Source organism: Lissotriton helveticus, chromosome 2_1, assembly GCF_964261635.1.
Source record: "Lissotriton helveticus chromosome 2_1, aLisHel1.1, whole genome shotgun sequence".
In the NCBI taxonomy this organism is placed as follows: Eukaryota; Metazoa; Chordata; class Amphibia; order Caudata; family Salamandridae; genus Lissotriton; species Lissotriton helveticus.
This window is the reverse complement of record NC_136059.1, coordinates 1,937,301,470-1,937,325,350: the sequence shown is the minus strand read 5'-3', so window position 1 is coordinate 1,937,325,350 and position 23,881 is coordinate 1,937,301,470. Positions and strand designations below refer to the sequence as shown.

The following is a 23,881-nucleotide window of genomic DNA, read 5'->3' as shown; positions in this document are numbered from 1 at the left end:
TGTCTTTTATCGTTCCCGGCCAGCTAGCAACTTAATTCATCTTGTGTACTTTTTATGGCAGGCAGAATAGCTCAAATTGTCTCTTCCACCCATGTGGATGCATCACAGTTTCGACCAGCCGTCTGCTTCCCTCTTCTGATAAGACACGTGCTTCTTCCTCTCTGATTGAAGCATTCCAGCACCTTCTTACAATCGCCGTAATTCCCAGTGGCCCATAAGCCACCTCCAGGTACATTTTGTAGTATATGCTGTAAATAGTGTTCCTGGCTCTGATTTGAGGCTTAAACCGTCACTAGGGATACATCCCTTCCTCTAAGCACTCCTTTGAGGAGTATCTGTCATCTCCATCTTTCATTATTTACTTCTTTCAGAATTAATTTCATGTGTTATCCCACTGGGATTCCCACACCTTCCGTTTTCGTTTTAGCTGAGCAACTGTGGGAATGCTTTGAGACCTCAGGTGGCAGGTAGATTTTTCTGTTAAGTGTGTTTCTTTAAAGGCGCCTCCCAGACCATGACCCTTTTGGATGGGGTGAGTAGGCCTTTCACATTAAATGGTACAACTTTTATCCATTGAAAGAGATTTAGATTATATGTCTAAAGTTTCATTGTGCAGTGGTTGTCGTAGTCTAATTGTTTGATAATACTTGTCTGTAATGTAGTTCTCCATCTTCCGTGTACAGAAACTCCAAACTCCCTTGTTCCCTTCCCCTGTCTGCCAATGAAAGAATTATTTTGAAATCCCAATGCTGTGCCCATATTCTTTTCTCGACCTTATTTGTAGGGTGCTAGCGCTCCCAGCTAGATCTGTGGTGTATTTCTCCTTAATAGAACTGTGTAAAGTGTGGTCTTTCAACACTAACCTCCCGCCTGAGCGTTCCAGGAAGAATGCAAATCTTCTTTCCCTCTCTCCCAACTAGGGCCCTCCGCTAACTTGGTACCATTTTGTGGCCTTCTGTTAAGCATCTTTAACACACTCAATCTCTGCCTCCGCTTTCGGGGGATTTTTTACTGATTGTTTCCCATTCTTTGTTGAGGTTTTCAATGGATTGGAGTTGTTTTAGTATGGCCTGCCTCTATTCTCATGGTGTTTGCATTTTGGTTTCCCATCAAGTCTTCTTCTTGTCATTTTCCATCAATTTCTTCTGAGGTATCCTGATTCCCTGTGCAATGCTCGAGAAGAGTCCTCTGTTTGTGGTCTCTTATCTGTTGTTCGTGGATTTATATCGTCTCAGTCAATGATTCGATTTGCCAATCGTAGACTATCTTCTCATCTAAAGGTGATTTCTTTTTTGTTTTCTTATAAAAAATTCTGTAACTGGGTGTAAATTTTTCTTTTTTTTTTTAAACATGACCAAGGAAGGAATGGAAGCAGTTATTGCCCATCAAAGCCAAGTTTCTTACATGTCTTTGCTGCTACCAGTATTTTTTCTTTTAGTTGTGATATACCCTTGCCATAATGTTTGGAGGCTTGCCTCTTTGTTGAGTAATAGGCAATGTTCTTTGCGTGTGCTCCAGTTAGATCGGTTGTGTGTCACTCGTATTTAATATAGAAACTGCTTAACGAAGTCCTTAATGTCTCTACCTTCCACTCTATTTGGCAACCCTCTAGGCATACCTACGGGGTCTTCAAACCTTTCCTGTAGGAACACATTTATTTCATTTTTCTCTGCTCAAGAATTCTAGCTCCTCTTCTCTACCGTTGCTTGTTTCCAACGTGTACAAAGCTCTGCCCACTGGATCATGTAGGGCTTTCTTTTTTTTTAACATTTCTTTTTATTTATATACAAAAACAAAATGAAACAAAGACTTATCAGGAACAGCACATTCAGTAACAAAAATAAAGCAAACAATTTCAGGTATCAGGATTTCTGGAAGATTAGGTAGGTTACTGAGACACCAACGCCATGATCGCTCGACAATATTTGACTACATACAATTCACAGTGCGTTCTATGCTCAACGGCTCTCAGACCCCGCCAACCAATAAAACAGGATAAGAAAACTTTATTGCCCCTAGATACGAAAACATAATCTGGATAAACGATGAATAATTATGCATACCACAAAATAAAATAAACAACGCTAACACACAAACCGCATCCCCCCCACCCTGCACCCCTGCATCCCCAACTAGCAGCATGCCTGTCGCCCCGAATCTAAACTAATGTATCTAAAATTAGAAAATGGAGGAGGACCTTGGAACAGGCCCCCGCCCCCCCTCACATCTTGGCTTCCCCTATGTTGACGGATCTAGTAAATAAAATGTCAAAATATATAAATCAAGGGGGATCATTATTCGCCTGTCTCGCCTCCCGCATAATAATCATATAGGAATTGAGTCCCGCACTGCCATCAAGTCCACTAATATCATACAATAATCGCATAGTGCTCAACCTTGGCCTGTCCGATCAGTAGCATAAAGACTCTCCAGCCCATCTATTGCAACTTCAGGAGTGTCAAAGTACCATACTTGTCTGTTAAGTTCCGCCCGGAGGCCAGTTGAAAACAGCAAAGCATATTGGATCCCGTTTACTCTGCTGTCCTATTTCCCCGACCAGAATCCCTGGCGTTGCTGTTCAGTGAATGACGCAAAATCCGGGAGAAAAGAAAGAGCCACATTGATACGCCTCAAGCCAGATGACTCGCTATCCACAGTCTCCCGCACCTCTTGCTCCAAGGAATTCCCGACCTCTGTTAACATAGCTAGGTTGAGTTCTAGGATTTTCGCTTTACCATTCGATTCAATGGGGTCCGCAATCGTTAGCCCAATCCCAGGCGCAATAACCTCCCATTTACAATCCAGGGCTAGCATTCTCAGGCTCATGGAGGAGTGAAATCCGACAACAGCCGCCATTACATCTCTGAGCGTCAGTCCAGTCTCTTCTCTCGCAGTATTGACAGTTTTCGTCTCCACCGGAGACCCTTTGGGCAGGATATTTAGTGTCGGAGTGTTCATTTGAGCCTCTTTAGTCCCCTTGGTGGAACAGGTCTAGGTTTCACTCGAGTCGCTTTCGGGGGACATGTCGTGTACTGCGTCTGTTTATTGTAATCCGCGTCCAGAGGCAAGATCACCGTTCTGACGCTATTTAACGGCCAACGACCGATCTCTCTGAGGTCCGGGATACCCCAGGCTGCCTCCGAGTTGCACTCGCTCCGGTTACATCCGGGCCGACCTGTCCTTCTCGGTCTCTCATGGCCGATGTTGTTCAACTTGCCTCCGGCCTCTCCATCATTCAAGGCCCCGGTTCCGAAGCTGGTGCAGGCCGCAATCTTTACGTCGACGTTTCTCCGTCCACAAAGCTAGTAGATCACTCGGGATCACACGGTCGGGTATCGTTTCATCTCATCTATGCGGAGGCATGGCATAGGCGCAGGATATGTAGCAGGATCTTGTGGGAGGAGAAGGAGGTCGACGGAGCCGGGAGCCTAGGTGGCCATCTTGGTCGCCAGCTTGGCTCCTCCTCATGTAGGGCTTTCTTAACGTCTTGCGTTTCTTGCCTGCTTCGCCCAGAATGGATGCAAAATCATCCCTCAATCCCAGGAAAAGATCTCCCAAAAATGTTCATGATTGTTTCTTTGTTGCCCGGTTTCTGCGTCTTGATTGGTCTCCAGTGAGTTTGCTTTGTTTATGAATGGGTTGAGTATCCACGTTTGATATTGGGGCCTCAGAGAGAATCTCTTTAACCGTTTGATCTCTTTTATTCCTGGTGGTCATTTTCGTGGATCTTCATTTGTACTTAACTGTTAAAATGCCAGTTCTAATCCTCTCACTCCCCTGGCCCGCTTCTTTTATATCTCAGTGTTTAGCGTTGCTCCGTTATTGTGGTCATCCTCATGGATAGGCACTTCATTGGTCTTAGTTAGTGTCTTCCTTGGGTCTCTGTGGAACCTTTGCTGTTTCCTTAGCACTTCCTGCTGACTGGCATAGTTCAATCCGGGTTGGGGGGGGGGGGAATTCTGCCAGTTTCCAAGCGCCTGTCTAACTTCTAAAGATATGTTTATGTGCTTTGTGTCGCCAGGATTCTGTGTTCAATGCCAAGGACCCTTCAAACCCTTGGCTCTACTATAGTCATTCTTGGTCACTTCCATGCTCAGTCGGTTTGCAAAGGCTAGCTTTTTTTCTGGGTCGGACTCATCTCCCCTGTGCCCACCCCTACATTTGTCCTTATGGGTTGTGCACTCTTCCCTCTGTGAATGGCTTGGGGCAGTCCACTTGGTTGATCGTTCTGGTTGAATCTTACTGCCCGTTTTGTCCAAGAACAAATATTCTTAAGACTCCCCTGCACCATTCCAGGGGCTGGGGATGGCCTTCAGGCCTAACGGCCTAGCCTTTAGTGTGTCTGGGCATCCTAGTCACTTGCGTGTTCCCCAGGCTGTCCTTGTGCCAAGGTCCGAGTGCTTTTAAGTTGTAGTTGCTACTGCATTTTTCTGGGTGGAGTTGAGCAATCTCTACATTGGCCCACCCTTTCTCAAGCAAAAGGCCCACAGTGGAAACAATGAATTCCCTGGTCAGCTTACCTTTATAGTGCTGCACTGACTGTGGCCCCCTTCAAAATAACTGGCTCTTCTACTCTTGGTGACCTGGTCCAGGGGCAGTCCTCTGTCTCCCACCCCTTCAAGCTTTAGGGTACTAGTTATTGCATTAGGTCTGTTCTACCTCTGCGAGGCCTCTGTTGTCTTTCTCTGTGCCATGAAGCATCGGCCCATCCTTCTGGCTCGATATATCTGGGGCCTCAGCTTCTTCTTCAATCTGTCTGGCACCGGTTGCTCCATTGACCTGAAGCCTCCTCTTGCTGCTGCCACATGTCCTCTGCCACCACTGCGTCTGTTTGTTTCAGGTGCAGCTGGTCACCCTAGTGGGATGTCTCCGGGGTAGGCTCGCTCTCATTTGTGTCGTGAGGCCCACTCAACCACCTTGATTTTTATCTGCCGCACCTTGAGTACTCCAGGGCCAGCCCTGATTATATCCACTGCCGTCTGGGCCTCGTCCTCATCTGTTGCTTTTCAGTCTTTTGGGTCCCCCTCGCTGTATCCTGAGTGTGAATGTTAATATTTTCACTGGGATTGCTGTGGATTCTGCAGTTGTTTTACTGATATTGTTTTCTAAACAAGCCTTTCAGTTGTGCCTTGTATTTTATCATTATTAACTAATAAATCAAATCGCAGACGGCTACAATGTTACAATATCACTTAAGCACATTATAACATAAACATTAATAAGAAATGCAGGCAAAATGAATAGCTTGTTTTTAAAGTTCATTTAAAAAATAGATAAAATCAAAAAGCACACTATGAACCGGCATTGCAACTGAAGAGAAAGGGACTCTTTTTAGGTAAGTTTTAACACTCTGCTCAAGCTATGTGCAGTCACTCAAAGCTTAAAGAGCCAATGGGATAAGTGGGCTGATTCATTGTCTCATGCTCTATACTGTGGTGGGTGACAGAAAAAGGTGTAATTTTAGCAGACCAATGGTGATTCCCACTGACCACATATCTATTATTTATGTTTATTTGGGAAAAGCAATAGCTTGGCTGGACATCTAAAGCTGTCTCAAAGTCCAAACCTAAAAAGCAAGAGTAATCCTTGTGGAAGCAAGATTATGGGGATGAACAATCGAACCTAGAGCAAAGTGAATGGGGGGAAATTCCGCTGGAATTATGAGTCAAAGTAAAAACATCAACATAAAGCGTACCTGTGTTTTTGCAATAGAGAAGAACCCATCTAGTCAGTTACTACCTACTATTTGATGCCATTCAGATCACCAAAAACTCTGTTACATTGCTGAATCCCTCCATTGTGAATCTGATTTGCATGACATATGACGTGTGTGTGTGAGTGTGTGCATGCGTGTGTTTGTATGTGGATTTATCTTGCAAGATTGGAGCCAAAATTAGTCGATGGACATTGGCACTGATCGTCTTTTACCCCACCCATTTAAAACTGCGACTGTATGTTGGTTACACAATTAATTTTCTATTGCTCTTTGGTTTATTGTAGGTTGTAGAAAATGCCTAAAAAGAAGACTGGTGCCCGTAAAAAAGCAGAAAGCCGCAAAGAACGTGAAAAGCAGATGAGAGCCGCAAGAGGCAATATAGATTTAGGTAAACAGCCTTGCAATGCATCAATGGTAAGTAAAAACTGTACAGCGTATTGCACATTTTTCATATCATTCAACAAGTAGCGGTGTATGTTAGCTAAAATTAACATTTTTGCAGTGCATACAAATTAATATCTGAAAGTGCAATTTCGCCTACAGGCATTCTATAAAAGTGTAGCCACCCACTCCTACTGTAACACATGGAGACCTTGCTTGTGCTGTCTGGGTGCAGAAAACATATTGTGGGCTCACCTAGAACATACAGGGTCTTGCATTCCACCCATTGCTTGCCATTTGTTGGCTTTATTATCAATATTTGCTTTCTTTCTATTGAATGACTCCTTGTTTCAGCCTGTCAATCTTATGTTTGTTCCTCCCATGGTACGCAATGCGACTTATGGTTAATATTTATATAATATATATAAAGTTAATATTACACTATGACCACCCTAAGCAGGATCATCAGTAGTGATCACCGAAGCCTTCAAGGCGAGGTTACCAGCAGAAATGCCAGGAAAATGTTTATCAATATTAAATGCCCCCACCTGACTCGGCTTGAATTATCATTCAGCTATCAACTTTGTGTTTGGAATTGCAGCCTTTTGTCTTTGTCAGCATACATATTGTTTCCAACAAATTCATCTTTCAATTGAAGGCAAACAAACTCAAATTTTCTGGAAAAAACGTAATATCAGTTTTATTTTTTAGGAAATGCATGGTTACTAAACTTCAGCTTGTCATTTTCGAGTGCATGTGACTCACATGGGCATATTCTTCTTTAAATGCCCTGGTATTACAATCATTGGCCATGAATGTGTACCATAACCCCAGGGGTGCCTACATTATGCCAGTATTGCCCACCATTTTACCAGGGCCACCATTGTGGCAAGGTTGGACACCATAACGGCCAGGATGCTCATCATATAGCAGTCATGAAAATTGTTATGCGGGTTGTGATCACCATTCTGTCAGTGATGGCTAAATCTAGGTTAGTCATGCTTTTAAAATGTAAATGAGGGGGGCTGCAAGTAGGCACAGCAGCTGTGATTCTGTAGAGCATTGCTAAAAACATTGGCAGAGCCAATAGGTCTTTGCCAATGCTTGTTTGCTCAGCTGCTACTACCCTCTGTGAGTCTGTGGTTGTTTGTACTTTGGTATTGCTGCTGTCCAGCATTTTCACATATCCTTCCTTCATTTTCTCTCTTCTCACACAGGTTTGTCCTTCTGCTCCTTTAATGCCACTTCTGACCAAGGTTTGAATTTTACTTGGAGGACAGTGCCAAAAAAGACTCCATGATACTGAAAGAGACTTTGGCCTGCTTCAGGCTTCCACAGTTGGTCATGACCCCTACTCATGTAGCAGGACACATTGTATTTGGGGTTTTTTCCAACGACCTTCGGTTGTCTTTTCAGAAGGTGCTTCCCCTCAGCCCGCCAGACCATAGTTCAGTTTTTCTAATTCTCCTTCCCACCTCATGGCAGGGATATGCTCTCCAATAGTAAGATCTTCAGGAGAGATTGGAAGGGGGTATCAGTAGAATCTTTTACTATGACTCTTGGTAACAAGCCTTTTAATATCTAGGAGGACGTGGATAGAGGACTACTCAGACTGGCTGTGCACGGCAGCTGATAAGTTAGCCAGGGAGAAAACTGCCCACGGCACCCTGGTTTACAGAAAGACTAAGGCATCTCAGGCAGGCCAGCCGTAGCAAGGAACGTTTCTTGGGGGAAACATGAGTTGCAGGAAAGGTCCACTTATATGATTGCGATTAGATACTACAAAGTAGCTCTCAGAGAATAGCAAGCCATCTACTGCACTAACAAAATTGAGGCAACTAACTCCTGAAAAGATTTCTTTAAAATCATTCAGCACCTATCCACATCTCTGGCTTTGCCAGAAATCGAAGGCTCACGAGCACTGTAACCAGCTTGCAGAGTTCTTTCAAATTAAAATTTTAAATATATATAAAGAGTTAGAAGCCCTAAAACAGAAGCCGGTGAAATGCTGTCTTCAAGGAAAGAGCAGCAATCGGACTCCCTAAAATCTATAGAAGTCAAGGAAAAAAACATTAAAAAAGTTTGTGGGTTTCCCTTGTCTTACACCGGAGCTTGTTAAGCTGCACCTTCTCAATACCAAATTGCCCCCCCCCCCCCCCACTTTAACCATGTGCACCAAAGTTTTGCAAATGGTGGCGAGTACGGAAGCTCAACCGTTGTCAGTAATGAAGCCATCATCTCAGGGATCTACCCTCGGCTCTGGAATGAAGCAATAGTGAAGTCATTTCTCAAGAAGCTTAATCCTGACCCCCAACAATCTTAAGAATTGTCGTCCTATTTCTCTGCTCCCTGTCCCGGCAAGATCTTGGAGAAACATCTTAACAGCGACTTGATGGCTCATGTGGAGGAACAGAGTCTGTTGAACGTTTCTCCGTTCGGGTTCCAGAAAAATCATGGAATAGAAACAGTGCTTTTAGCTGCCATGGACAGTATCAGATGCTTAGTGCATGCAGGGCAGGCTGTGGTGCTGATCCTGTTGGATCTGGCCGCAGCCTTCGATACCATCTCCCCATCCCTGCTGAGCAAACGCTTACAGGAGTTGGGTATCAAAGACATGGCTCTGAAACTTCTAACCTCATTTCTTGAAGATCTCTAAGAGGGGATGTGAATCCTTTCCAACAGGCCAGGCTGATTCGCTCTTTTGGAATACCAGCTGTATCGTATGCTGATGAAACACAGATATTCTTATCAATTTCTAAAGACCTGGATGCCACTGCAGCTAACTTTTTAATAGCTGTATGACAGAAGTAGCTGGGTGGATGAAAATAAATGATATGAAGCTTAATAGTGAGAATTAGGAAGTGATGTTCTTTAGAACACCAGCCTCTATGTGGGACAATAATTGGTACGCTGCAAAGCTAGGTATCTTACCAGCTCCTATAGACCTGACCAAACATTTAGGGCTGATTCTGGACAGGGCACTTTCACTAGTCAGGCAGGTAGCCTTGGTGTTAGTCTCCTCTAGGATTTACTATTGTAATGCGATGTACCTAGAGACCAACAATAACACTCAAGTCAAACTTCAACTAGTAAAGAATGCGTTGGCAAGGCTCACCCTGGATATTCAGAATCAGCAGTTGGCGTCCAAGGGCTACATGAGCTGCACTGGCTCCCAGTAACAAGCATTTGCAATGCAATAGATCTCGCAAGTGCGATATTTTGAGCTATTGGCATTGTAAATAACAATGCCTTTTATTTATGTGTTTAAAAAACCTGCAATAATAAAAGGCATTGTCATTTGCAATAGGTCAAAGTTTCGAAAATGTGGGACCCATTGCACTGCAACTGCTTGTTTTCTTAGCTGTCAGAGGTGGTCGAAATGACGAGTCGCGCTATTCAAAACTCCAAAATAAATAAATGAATGAATAATATGCTGGGTTCTCAGCATAAACCCATACACATTTCACGATGAAGCAGTAGTGTTTTGGAAATAACATGCGTAACTGAAGTAGGCGTAATGCAATGTAGATGTTTAAAAATTAATCTGCTAATATCACTTTTAAATGAATTATTAGTGGGGCCATTAGAGGGGATTGTCACTGGATTTATTCACGTAGAACATAGGAGAACTGCAGTTAGCATATACCAGGATTAGAAATCCTACAATTAAGGAAGGGGAGAAAAGAGAACATGCACGTTAATTTGAGTTGTAGCTGCAACCACTGGCTCCCCATTTGGTATCCCAGGCAAGACCCTTTCAGAGGGTGATGATAAGAGAAGCAGAAACAGAATATAAAGGGGACTCTCAGAGCACGGTTTACTGCTTTAAATTCATACGAATGTTGCTTAACATGCAGAGCTTTGTATCTGAGGAATAGGTGCCCTAATTTAGCATTTTGCTCACATGCATCGGCAGTTTCCGAGCCAAGGCTGTTAGAATGTCCGCAAACATTTAAGGTGAAAGGAGCAGCGCCATGTTGTTGAATGCTGAGTGAGCACGCGAGCAAGGCATGGCCTGTGGTTGGTCCTTAGTGTGGGCCTTTAGTTAGGCAGGGGCAGAGTGCTTTGAATGGGCTTTAGCACCAGTTTATAAACACACAGATTAAACCTCGCCAGTGACCCCCAAACTGCACCCAATGCAGGGGTTTTGTGGGAGTCACCTCTCACTGGACCATGCCTTAAAGAGGGACCCCGATCTGCGGTATTCAACAAAACAATCGATTGTCGCCCTCCCAAATAAATAATATTACTTGGAGCTCGAGACATGGAATGCTACTTCTGGTTGACTTTGAGCATGTTGTTGGTGTTGCCATGGTAACCGCGCCTGCAAAGTGTCATTTTAATAAAATTCGAATTCTACATATTGTACAAATGTCACCATGTATTAAAACGCCAAGGATGCTTCCAAAAGCTTAAGTAGGTCAGGCTTTCCAAAATATCTTATAATATCTGATGATTGTTCGTTGCGACTGAACGACGACAGGCATCACTCCGTTTTCTAAAAGACCACGAACATACATGAAAAATACCACTTTTAGTCGGAGATTCACCACAGTAAACACGCTGAAAGGTGTGCATTCTGCTGCAAAATGTAATGCAGGGAGAACCAGAGAGCAATGGATGGGTTAGTGCACGTAAACCTGCTATGTCACGAAAACGGAAAACGACGTAATTGCGTGCAGCATATGTTCATTTATAGCGGCGGGCTGTTTGCGAGCACGAGATAAGCTACTTGCGATCCTGCTTGTCGGCGGCCCGGGCCTGCGGTGCAACAGACAACGGAGGGTGCGTGCTAATGGAAAGGCAGGAGGTAGCTGTGCAGAGCGTCGCTTGGCAAGGACCCTTGGCTCCATGACGCAGAGTGACTGCATCATGCCAAATCGCAGCGATTTCTTACAGCAAATAATGCAACAAAAACATGCATGGATCGGGGATGCCGATGGTTACCTGAAACGAGCGCGAGCAACGCAACAAAGGTGACTTGTTAAGGGGGCATTGCGGCGAGCTGTTTGTAAGCACTAGATAAGCCACTCAGGATCCTGCATGACGGAGGCCCTGGCCTACGGGGCCGCGCCGCAGCTCATCAGCCGAAAGCGCGCACATGTACGAGTCCGGATGGGCGGGGCCTAAAGGAGACTGGGAGGGAGCCAAAAAGCCTCACAACAAATTAAATTCAAGCGTTTCACATAAAGTATGACACGCACAAATGAAAAGCAGAGGAGGAGCTTCCACCCCACTTCCAAAGAAAACCGACAACAATAGATCTTGCAGAGCGAGCAGCGCATGCACTGTGACGCTAGGCGAGACCTAAAAAAGTGCATAATATTCAAGGCACTCTGCATTGTACAACAGTCCCTCTATAATGTTAGTCCAGAGGGAATTAAAGCTATGTTTCAGTGTTGTATGCTGAGGAGAAATCCTGTTTCAGCTCATTACAACTTGGTAACTGCCCAGAGTTCAGAAGAAAAGATGGTGAGGCAGAGCTTTCTCAGTTGTGCTCCATCATCAGACTGGAATTAAAATGCACTCTCCCTTGAGGAAAGCCTTAAAGACCTGTCTCTTTACCCTGTAGGGAGAGTCGGTTTGCCTGCATTCCTGTCATTCCTGCTTCTTTGTCGACCAGTCTGCTGAGACTACATCGCCTTGATGCCTATTGGCATTTGCTGCGCTTTATAAACTCTGGTCATATCATATCATTGGTTGACTTTTCTGTCACTCTAATACATCGCCTTCTTATTTGTGTCTCATCTTGCCAGTCTTTTGTTTGTCCATTCCATAGAGCATTTCCACTTTGCCATCTATTTTGAATGACTTGCTCCTATGCTTCCACTGCTTGCTTCTCAAGCACAACTTTTTTCTTTTGACTTACGGACTCTCTTGGAATGCATATGCTTTCCAGCTGTCTCCCTAATGTACTTCTCTTTCCCTGTATTCCATGTTGCCTTTTTGTTGTACATGTGCCTCCCACGTCTTCCTATGTTGTGCTTGCCCTTCTGTGTTTTTCTTTTTGTGCTTTCACCCATTGTTTGTGCTCCCCATCCCTTTCCTCTTCTGCTGCTTCTCATCTATGCCTGCCCTCCGTGTTGCCTTTCTCCCCGCTCTCCTTCTCTTTTGCCCATTGCTGCTCATCACATCCCTGCCCTCCATGTTGTTTCCATCCCTCGTGTGTTGAACCTCCCTACCCACGCCCTTCATGTTGCTTCCCTCGACCCACTGGCTCCTCCCTCGTGTGTCAAAAATGCTTATCCGCTACTTTAAAAAAGTGTACTGATCCAAATCGGTAAAAAATAATCGCTTTCACCACTTTGTAGGCATGAACTTGTGTGTAGCGCACACTTACAAAATGTGACCACCGCATCAAAGCGCTTTTTGTTTTACTTTGTTTTTTAGCCTTGCTGTATAATATCAAGGATGTGTTGCAGCAAGAATAAAAATCATTAGCAAAGCCAATAGGCTCCAACTGTGAGACGTGGTGGCTCTGCCAATGTTTGATTCCTTTCAGCTATTTCCTAAGGTTTCAGTTGCCAGATGGCCATTCAAATTCCCCTCCTATACCTGAGCAAATAACATCAAAGATGTATATAAAGAAAAAGAAGGTACAGAGGGATCAATCCTTTATTTATTCACATTCAAGGTACCACAAATTACCCTGATGTTCCCAATTGTTATTTACAAAATACTACATATTCAAAATATAAAGTTATACACATGTCTTATGACGGGGCAGAACACACGAAAGTCAAATCAAAAACAGAATCACATCATATATACACCTCATAAGTACAGGACATAGACTGAAAATCATACTTAAATCACATTCATGTATATGATACAATACATATATACAACATATACAACATAAGCATACAGAATAGTACCCCTACTGAGAACAAAACCATCGGAATGTACACTCCTTACTCCGAGTAGTACACTCTTGAGGAAATCCCTATTGCGCCAGAGTAATTACACCTCTAATCATATTATTCTAAGGGCGCTTTTCCTTTCAACAAAAATCAAAATAATGTGACTCCTCGTCAATATGTCGACGCGGTCGCGTTACAGCCAATAATTCCTTTCGGCTTCATCAGGACACGGGTATCAAAATCTCTAAAATCGTAATCAAAATAATAATGTAAAACCCATAACTCTACATTTGAATTCTACCATAATTACACTCTCCCATCAGTGATCATGCAGTGCCTAGAGCGTCAGGTGACCATAAGTGAATCCAGGTAGAGCAAGGCAAAACAAACAACCAAGATCACACTCATCCATTCTCCGTCATAAAGTGCCAGCTGAGACCGTATTTGAAATCCCGTGTACACCAAGCCACCACCCAAGTCAAAAGTGAACACAACACAGGTTGATATAAAGTCATCCTTCGGACAAACAGCTTATTTCCACAGTTTGAAGGGCCACATAGATTTAAATGATTGCTCAGTATGGCCACGTAGTTTTAAATGATTTCTCAGGTTCAAGGTGCTCTATGTATAAATAACCTTATTTGTCTTTTCCACAATTTCCTTCATTTTGTGCTAAGAGAAGGTGGCAAGAAGGTCTGTTGTTCCACTGTGATGATGGAAGATATGTATATCTTTCAGTGAGTTATGGGGCCTCTTAAATGGGTTGTTAATATGCCCCCTTAGAAATTTGATATGCATAAATTTGCTTAGAACTAAATGCACATTCAGATTAATAATATTGTGTGTTTTCTGTTAGTTTATGACTTCCTGGATCCTACTTCTTGGGCAGGATGTTTAAAATGAATAAAGGCAACCTCTGCTTAAATGTTCTATGAATTTAACCATTAGACTGCATGCAAGGGTTCTGCTTAACTTTTTCAAAAGTGCAGCTGAATTTGCCCAAATAAAACAGGAGGCTGCAGTTTGCCATCTGTCGCCACCAACAGTTTTCTCAGAAGACACGTATGTTAGTGAACGCATTGTTTATCTGTAAAACTGCTGCCCTTTTTTATGAGCTTATAAGTCCCATCGCATGCCCAAGCTACTTGAGGTGACATTATGAAAAGATTCAATTTGTTGAAAATCTGTTTAGTACCGGCATAATTTGAATTTTGAAGAGGATGTGGCTTGCTTTAGTAGGCTAACAGTTAACGAGTATTATTGCTAACTTTGTTTTAATTTATTGACCTGCCGTTCACTTGTAGGTGATTGACTGAAAAATATGTATGGTGCATCCTATGTAATTCCCTTGCCCCCTTATGCAATGTCTAAGCTCCTACATTTCCTGCTTTGTTAAAGTTTTCCCTTCCCATCTTTTCCCACACAGTTCAGCATGCAATCAGTATTATACGCAGGACTCCCTGTAGTCCTTGATCATCTCATCTATGCCTACCTTCGTTTTTGTTGACAGACCAACCTGTCTGTGTATCTTCCCATTGCCACGTACCTTTCTTTCTTTGAGCAGTTGACCGGTCTCCCTCCCAAACCTCCCCCTCGCCAGAGGCTTTTTCTTGCAATAGCCCTTTGACATTTCTTCTTTATCCCACCCACCTGTTAACCCTTCCTTGAGTTTGTTGAGAAGGAAATATATCTAGGGAGGCAAAGTACTGGCAAAGCCCTTCCATTTATAGCCGACCTTGTACACCATTTACGATCCTGCACTTTACCAGCCACATCAAACCTAGCCTGTCCCCCGCGAGTCCACGTCATTGTTAGGCGTTCAATGTAAAAAAATAGATAGAGTAATTATCTCCATTAATCGTCACTTTTAAGCTTGTTAACCTTGTTTTGTTCTCAAACTATTATATTAGAGATCTGTCTTGAGTGTTTATGAAAACATTCTCTATTGAAAAGGGATCCTTGTCATTATTAGTTCTGTGTTTGATAAGTATGTGTCCCTTGTATTAGTGAAATTTGCTTTTGATATCTTAAATAAACACTTTATGGGTGCATTCCCATTATTGAAGTATTCTCTGATGCATTGTGTATATTTCCCTAATTTAATGATAAACCTTTTTGTCATTTTCAGGAATGTGACAAATGCCAAAGGTAATTCCTTTTTATTCATTTATTTTTATCAAGTATCCTTGCTTTCGCTAGTTGGTTGTGTTGTTTCACAATTCCTGATCGTGATTTGTCTTCTAAATCTCGCAATGTAGTATTAGTTACTATTGTGTCTTGTGATTTTTTTTATGTTAAAAGTTGAATGGTTTGTGGTAATTTAGTTTGGCACGTGTGCTTTTATTAATGTTTTTGAGTGGTTTGTTTTTTTCTAGGCGACAAAGAAATAGAGCCTTCTGCTACTTTTGTAGCTCTGTGCAAAAGTTGCCAATGTGTGCACAGTGTGGTAAGTAAAAAAATGTCCTTAATTTTTCACTTGTCATACACTTAATTCAATAATTGGTTGTTTTTATGTACCCACACTGTAATGAAACTGCACCTCAAATTCTTCCACGTCATCCTTTGCTGAGTGTTGAATCTAAATTGTTCTGGCAACCAGCTGTTAGAACGAGATTAACGCTGTTTCTGATCCTCCTTTCTTTGTCGGAAAAACATCCTCTTTCTGATCATGATCATCGCCTGGATTTCAAAATATTATTTAATTTGTTCTCTTTACAAATATATTTGATACGTTTTAATACAAAGCAAATCTACCCATCCAAGGAAATAAATTGAAACCAGCAGCCGTAGCAATATGAAAGCAAGAATTCATAAAACTTTTTAGCAGGCACCATAGAAGTGATCTGCCCACCATTAGCTAGTGCAGGGTTCACCAAATGGATCTTTGGAGAACTCAGAGCTAGTGCATAACTACAAAAAGAGATCTGGTAACCCCATCAGGGTAGTAAGGGTTAAGCAAATGGTTGACTAAGGCAGTAGGTAAAGTCTCGGCATCCTATTACTGTTTCTCACAATGTAAGAGGGCCAACATTAGCACCCTGGACTTAGAATGTGCGTAAAACACAACCATGATATCACAGTAGCAGACAGCTACAGCAAGCGGTTGAATAGGATAGCACAGGGATAGAAAAACAAGGCATTAGAGCATTAGCACGTCAAGGATGCATCCATTTCACCAAGAAATCAAAATAGGTCCAAAGAATGAGATCTTGTAACCTATCTGAGCTGGGTAGAATACCCTGGCCTGTGTTCCCTGCTTAGTGAAGTCTATTCTGAGGCTCTGCAAGTCTGTTTTTCTGGCAAATGCATTACAGATGTTTGTGGGTAGTTACAAAGGCGTAGTTGTACATGTAATTGTTTTGTTTTCCTGACAAGAGGCACACTCATGTCTCCCGCCATTGTGAGTGAAATAGTGAACTTCTTTCACCATAACTTCCACTTTAAAGCAGTGTACTCCCCTTTTATTTGAAGCATCCTGCAATGGACTGTTAAATCTTTCTTTTCAATTAATGTAGATGTTGGTATGCATTTGGCCCGCTTTGTCTTCCTCATAGCTTCGGCGCTAAATCTTTAGCGCTTCAGCCCATCTGTTCCTGACCTTGCTCTCTGTAGGCAGCTTTACCATCCGAATTCCCCCGTCCACAGATGTCACATAATGTGTGTCCTTGAGACTGGGTCTAAATTGATAATTTGTGGAGGGGTCGTTTTTGATCCTCCCCAGTTCTTCCTTTTCTTCTATAAGGCAGGAGTACATGGAGAGAGGCTGGGTTTCTGCTCTTGGAAACGCCAAAGTACCCATGGGTTTCCTGAAAAAGCTGATTAAAACAGGAACCCAATACAACACCTTATCCTCCAATGGTTTTGGCAGCGAGTCTGGGCCATGCTGAAAAATACAGGGGCTAGGTTTTCTAAGGTACCATGCGATTGCACAAGTGACCTGAAGTGTGGAGAAGACTCTGGGGAACTATACAGATTTGACCTGGAACAGCTGTGAACCGAGAAGGACAGATATACGGTCCTGCTGGGTAGTGGCTCCTTCCTCATTTATCCCTCCTTCGCCTCCCCATAGCTGTTGAATGATGAACTTGGCCCAGTAGTGTAGTGACGGGTGAACAGAGATCCCTCCCTCTCTGGAGAGCAGAGCCTTGCATGGCACGAATGCTCTGTGGCATTGATCTGCACCCAGGGCCCTCATGCTTGTACAAGGGGCCACCAATGGTTAATTTTAGTGGGCATGACGACGCATATGATGAAGGCTCTCTTCATCTTTTTGCTTACTTCAGTGATGGGTTCAGTGGGAGCAGCAGGAGAGGCAGGGTCTCCCATAGAACAAAGTCGGACTGCTTGCGCTGGGTGTCTTTAGAGCTGCTGAAAGGTATACAGGACAAGATATTTTAGGGTTTTCCCCAATTTATGCTTATTTGGGATCTGGTTGGGGGGGGGGGGTGCAGTGGAAGGGTTTTGGCTGGCAAACAGGCAACACTGCAATAAAGCATAGTCTAAGCTGGTGGCATGGAGCTGCTCTGGAGTTGAGGGGACCATATTACGGATGACTTAAGGCAAGCCAAGAGGACCAGCAGGAAATGGTCCTGGACTGTAATTGTATATTAAAAGGCTTTTTCTACCCATATCACCACTTATTGTATTGCTCCTTCCCTCTGTTTATTTTATATTCTGGAAATCTGTTGTAGCGCCTCCTGTCCCCACCCCCCAACAAATTAGAGCTCTCTCATTGGATGCTCCGCATGGTTGTAGCCATATCAATTTGTATTATTCTGGTGGGACTGCCCTCATATTTGCTACGCACACTTTACCTCAACTATGAATGTATAGTTGGGGGAATTGTCTTGCTTCTTTTCGTTCCTTTCCTATCCCCCCTCCCTTTTTGAACAGTATCCTACACAAGACTCTCGAGTGGTAGTGCTATTTTAAAGACAAAGAGTACTGGGTCTTCAGCAGCAACACTGAAGTCATTTTCTTGAAGTAGCGGTTTCACTTTCTTTAGCAGAGCGAGCTGATACCAGGCCACCATCTTTTGTTTTTTTTACAGTATTTTCTGAGAGGGTTAGATTGGTGTCCAGGGTAAATCCAATTATCATGACATTGATTTAAAGTTTAGGTTTGCAGCTGGTAAAGTGAATTGAGACAAGTTTGAACTGTTCTATCTTTATTCTTGGCAAACAACAGGAATTCTGTCTTGGTTCAATTGAGCTTCATGTAGGCGCTGAACATTCAAGTCTGGATGACGTGCTGGCTCTGAAGGTCTGCCACTGAGGAGACCTTTAGGAAGAGTTGCGTTTCATCGGCTTAGTTTTAAATATAATGATGTGATTTTTTTTTTTTTTTTTTTTAGAAGTCTGTAGCAATATGTTGCTCTCTACGGGATAGATTAATATATTTTCTGGGGTAAGTATGAGTAAGGAATATATTCTGTATCGATACCCTGTGTTATATTTCAAAAATCCTCAAATATAATTTCAGTGATTTATTGATGAGAAAGCCTATAACCCCTCATGGTAGTCTGTTTTTTATCATTTGTTTTGTAGACAACATAATTCATACATAAAATACCACACAACATTTGTTTTCAGTTTGCACACCTTATGAATCGTGCATTAAATACAGCACATTTTCTTATCAGTTTGCTCACTTTTCACAAGTACTTGAGTCTCAATAGTTCAATTATGGCTATTGCTTCTAATTGGACCCAAAAGTTCAAATATATGAGCCTTCTATAAGTGTCTTTTTTAGTGAGTGACACTTTTTAATGGTCAAATAAACTAAAAATCCTAAATTCATAGCTTGTACATGGATCAAAATGCTTCCTTATCTCTAGACGTGTTTCAGCCTCGTGCGTTATCTAAAACGCCTCCTCAGGACGTTCTAAAGGACCTACAAATAGAAACTTAAAATTGATCTATGTATATCTCTATTCTGTGTTTGTTGCTCGGAGTCTATATTAAGACTCCTTTATTAGTCTAATATTTAAGGGCTTATCTATAGTTACCTCAAAAAACACATTCATCCATCCCGTAGAGAGTCAAATATTGCTTTAGATTTCGATTTTTTTCCCATACTCTTGGAAGTTACTGGGAAAATCAAGCACACCGTGCAGAGGTTGAAGATGACAGGGACCCTATCGAACTTTGGGGACTCCACAGGTGATAGGCATCTTTTTGTTCCTGGAGGTGCCCATGTGAACAAACTACTCTTGGTTGGAAAGGTAGAAGGAGAACCAATGAAGGACATTGCCAGTGAATCCCATTCAAGACTCCGGCAAGGTGTGTAGGAGAGTGAGATGGTCGACTGTAGAAGTCAGGTGAGAGGTCCAGCAATATCAGGAAGCATCTTCATATGTGGTCAGGAGGGCATTGTCTACGATGTTTAAGGTAGCAGTCTCTGTGCTGCATTTGCTTTTCAGTTTTATTTGATTCTCGGCGACTCCCGAACCTTTGTTATACTTCTTTTACTTCTGCCTTTGGGGATTGCAGATGTTTTTGGCTATTATTTATGCCTTTTGTTTTGAAAGGAGATCTTTGTTTGGGCGGCTTGGGACATCGTCCCACCTTCTTCTCAGTCTTCACAGTCTTTACTCCTGAAAGGGAGGGAGGGACCCAGCTCAAGAGACCTCTGACCCCTGCTTTTATTATCCGCATTGGGGCAGCAACACTCTAGATGAGGCCAGGGTTCTAGTCCCTATTTTCTGTTTGCTGTGCTTGTTGTGGACTCTCCATGCATCCTCACAGTTCTATATGCTGTCGTCCTCTGCCTGTGCCAGACTTGCCTGTATCTTATTTGGGTGGGGGAGTGGAATGTCCTCAATATGAAGGTTGTTATAGTTACAGGCCACTGTCCCATTTCTTTTATGAGACAGGGCCTAGTGGGTCTTATGTGCTCCTTCAGTCAACAACTGTCTTCTCTAATGCATTTAGGAGCTCCATGTCTCTTTCTGCTGTCTTCTTACGTCAAATTCTGGGCTATAGATGCATGGGCTGTACATTTTTCCTCCTTGCTGATCCCTGCTGTCCCATCCCCTCAACAGCTCTGTAGTCTGTTGGTTGCTGGTGCCTTAAATCTTGCCTGTCTGGCCTTCCTGCTGCTTCTGATTTTTCTTTTTGGGGATGGGGATGGTGGGAGGGAGTCCCCTCCAACCACAGTTTCTCTCTTTTGACCTCAGGGCTCAGCCTTGTTGCTCGGCCACAATCGCCTCCATTTTGTTAGTGACACCTTGCTCCACCAACCTTTCCTACGGTCCTCCCATCTGCTCTACTTTGCACTATTAATCGGTTGAATCAGATAAGTGCTTCCACCAATTTGAGAACAGGCTTTATGACAACACTTCTGCACTGCCTATCAAACCATTTCTATTTCTGCTAACAACATATTCCACTTTTTCTTAATTCCTCAGTTTTTCAATATTGCGCTTTTTTTCATAGGTTGATATATATTACCAGTGTGCTTAGTTGTTTTTTTTTTTAATGACTTCATTTTTTTTATTTGAGTTTCCTTATGGTTCATTGCAGAATTTGAGTTGACTTAATTTTATTATTACTTAATGTTTTTGACTCCCTTTGTTATTTCTCTTGTAGTCACTGTTTTCTTGGTTTATTTTCACTCTTCTTATAACAGCGGTCGTTTACTAGTGAACTCCAGTCCAGCCTCCAACCCAAGCTGAGGCCATCTACTTTTGTGAGACTGACAGTTCCACATGCACAGTTTAGCAGCTTGTAGTTTGTCTACACTAAAATCATATTTCATGGAGTACATGCATCATTTATAATTTCTTGTCATGAAGAAAGGAGCACAGTCGCAATTTTTTGGCACAGGAAAATGTCCAGAAAACGATAAATATTGTCCAGTTATAAAATAATTTCAAAAGATCCGTTTTTGTTTTTGACAACTGAAACCTACATAAACACAAGAAGGGAAATGTGAGGATTGAGAGCCAGTGAGTACAGTAAATTTCATGCCCTGTGAACTAACGTCTGTTGGAGTGACTCCTAGTAAAATCAAAAAAATGATCTTGGAACACATGAGCAATATAAGATGTACACACTCCACAACCTGAATAATGGCACGTTTTCTACACTTGGGCCACCATGAAGATGATATAAAGTGGACGATTAATGAGAAAACCAGACCTCTGTACTGCACTCATGACCTCAGTCAGATTCTCCTTGAAAAAGAGGAGCAGGACTGGGTGTTCAGAATCCACACACAATGGTCTGAATGATGATATTCCATGGGTTTCCTTACTAAATATATGAGATGATGGTTCTTTCCACTTATGTTCTGACTTCTCTTATTAGCAAGTGTAAATTCTCCATACATGTGTACCCAAAGATTGATATCTTACTGGAACCTGTAGCCCTAAGTGAGTTGAGACTGTACTTTGGTGCAGATTTTGCCTATACGATGTACTTCAGTAAAACACCACACACTTTTAGTAAGGACTAAGGACCTACACTATTTAAAAAATAAATCTTTTTTATTAAAGTTTAAGTTAACTACAGTTAGTCCACAATTTCTGCAACAAAGAAAAGCAGAATCGTAGTTCCAATTAGTCAGAGTAAATCAAGAAAGTGTTATCACACAGTTGCCTAATTCAGTTTCAACAAGTGTGGGGTGTAGGCAGTCAAGTGAGCCTTCGGACAACGAATGGCCTTCACATATCAACGGTCAACAGGATGTATATCGATGCTAAGCATCAAGTAGATAAGCCAAGCCCCGCAAGAGTTAACAACACATATCTTTGCAATAAAAGAGAAAAGATTCCATTATAGAGGAATGAAACCATTAAATCAACTGGAGCCCCCACTTTCAAGGCACAGCAATCCCCCTGCCCCGCCACCTTCCAGCAGAACATCATATCACAACAGTCGTCAGCAAGGACTGAGCGTAGCCCATTCAGAAAAGAATGCATATCTGCGTGACAAATTGCTCAGCTAGGGTGCAGGCCTAACATCCCCCATAGCGCCCCCAGGGGCCTCCTGAATCAGGGGTACCCCCACCCTCTCTATGCAGTAGCGTCCTAAGATCGGACACCATCACATCTCAGCTGGGGGGCTAACAAGTATTTGCACAAACCGACATTGTCCTCCCTCCGCCTATGCCCATAATAGGAAGGATCATGCCCACGCCAAGTGATGGGTGTTCTGGGGACTCCCACCATCTGGTAACAGGATGCTTAGCAGTCAGGAAGCCCAGATCTAGAAACCTGGAGGTCGATCTGTCTTTCTTAGCCCTAGCGAACAAACTCCATATACTTACTTGCCAGGTTTGCAAGTTAGGGCGTGCTATACACGTCGACAGCTGAGGCACCCAGCCAGTAAGTGCGTAAAGAGGAGCAAGACCACCGCATATGAAGTATGTCCGCTGCCACCAGGGCACATCTGGATAGGCAACATCAGTATTGTGAAAATATCAGTTGATTTTGGTGCGAGTGAGGTAGGCCCTATGCACTATGTAGAATTGTATTAGGCGAAACCTCTAGTTCTGCGGTATGCTAGTGGTGCTTTCCAAGATTGCAGTCCATTCACGGTCGGTACAGGGTCGAGCAAGGTCACCTTCCCAGTGGTGCACAGGGTGGTGTGCCAGGGTGTAGTGTGTGCTTGTAATGAACTAGCCAGCCAGTGTACTAGAAGCCTACACGGGACTAAGGACCTACACTATGGCTTCCCACTCACATAAGGGCTACCCCAAATCTGCACCAATTCTTGCAGCATCCCGTCACCCTACTTGGGCACTGCAGCCTGCACATGTGTGCTAACACACATGTGTTCACATGTAACCAGCTCAATGCCTCTTACACTAGCTGCGCAGCAGCAGCCTTATCTTGAAAGGCAAACACTGGTGGGTAGCACTATGTCCATTTACACAGAATTTACTGTGGTGTGTCTCAAAAAATGAGTATTCAAAATGGAACAATCCAAGGGGATTAAATAGCCAATTTCCTACAGTTGTTAATAGTAGTCTTCAGTTGTGTAGGGTCAAACCCTGTTATGAGAGAATCTGGAGACATCCTTCTTGAGCATAGTGATCTTGTTTTGTGTAAGAAATTCCATCCTCAAAGTTCTGTTCATCTCCTCTAGTCCACACCAGAATAAGAATAACTCCAGCTGATTACCAATCCACTCTCTGACACCTTCCTAAAATCTAAGGACACTACATATGTGGTACATGTTGCATTTGTAAATGTATAGAGAACAAAACTCAGCTTAAACTAGGCTTGTCCAAACCATGTAAGCTTCACTAGTTCACCACTTGGAACAGTGAGAGTGATTAATTTAGTTACATGCCTTTGTGAGTTGAATGACTACTGGGAAGAACAAAACCCGGATCACGGAAACAGAGAAGTAATATAAGATGTTTGTGTCCACAACTACAATGTCAGTACTTTATACACCTGACTACTTTGAAGATGATGTAAAGGGGACTATTACTAAGAAACCCAGACCTCTGTCCAAAGCTCCTAACTAAATTCATGTGCTGTATCTTCGAGACATGTGGTTTACAATCAGTGGGCTACAGTCTGCCCATAGGCTTACCATTTGTTTACTTCATCATCACCCTAGTATCCTCCGCTCCCATTTGTCCCTAGCGTGCATGTCTTTTTATTTTTTGTCCCTCCCCTAGAGCATTGAAGTACTTGTGTCCATCCACTCCTCCTGTTTATGGAGTTTCTTTTGTATTTGTCTTTAAGCACTCCATATGAGTGCTCGTGTTTTTACTAGCTTCATCTCCTCCCACCCGCCCCCATCCCTGTTGCTTCTTTCCCTCCGCAGACCGTCGTGTTATATGTGTCTTTCTTGACCCCCCCCCCCCTCCTCCCCCACCTGTTGCCCGTGTTTTTTTAGGTCTCGGCTCGTCTTCGCCGAGCCCCTATTGCTGCCATGTGAGCTTCCCAGGAGACAATCCTGGC

At 43.0% G+C, this 23,881-nt stretch overlaps 1 protein-coding gene across 3 annotated transcripts in view; it reads left to right on the top strand.

Annotated features, from left to right (window-relative positions):
* The window catches only part of ZNF330 (zinc finger protein 330), a 167,846-nt gene that overhangs the window by 18,690 nt on the left and 125,275 nt on the right, over positions 1-23,881 (top strand). For all 3 annotated transcript variants that reach the window (XM_078676862.1, XM_078676860.1, XM_078676861.1), the window contains exons 2-4: positions 6,001-6,130; positions 15,089-15,108; positions 15,336-15,406. In XM_078676862.1, coding sequence (XP_078532988.1) covers positions 6,011-6,130; positions 15,089-15,108; positions 15,336-15,406 — 211 coding nt within the window. In that variant the 5' untranslated portion in view covers positions 6,001-6,010. The remainder of the gene's footprint in view (positions 1-6,000; positions 6,131-15,088; positions 15,109-15,335; positions 15,407-23,881) is intronic.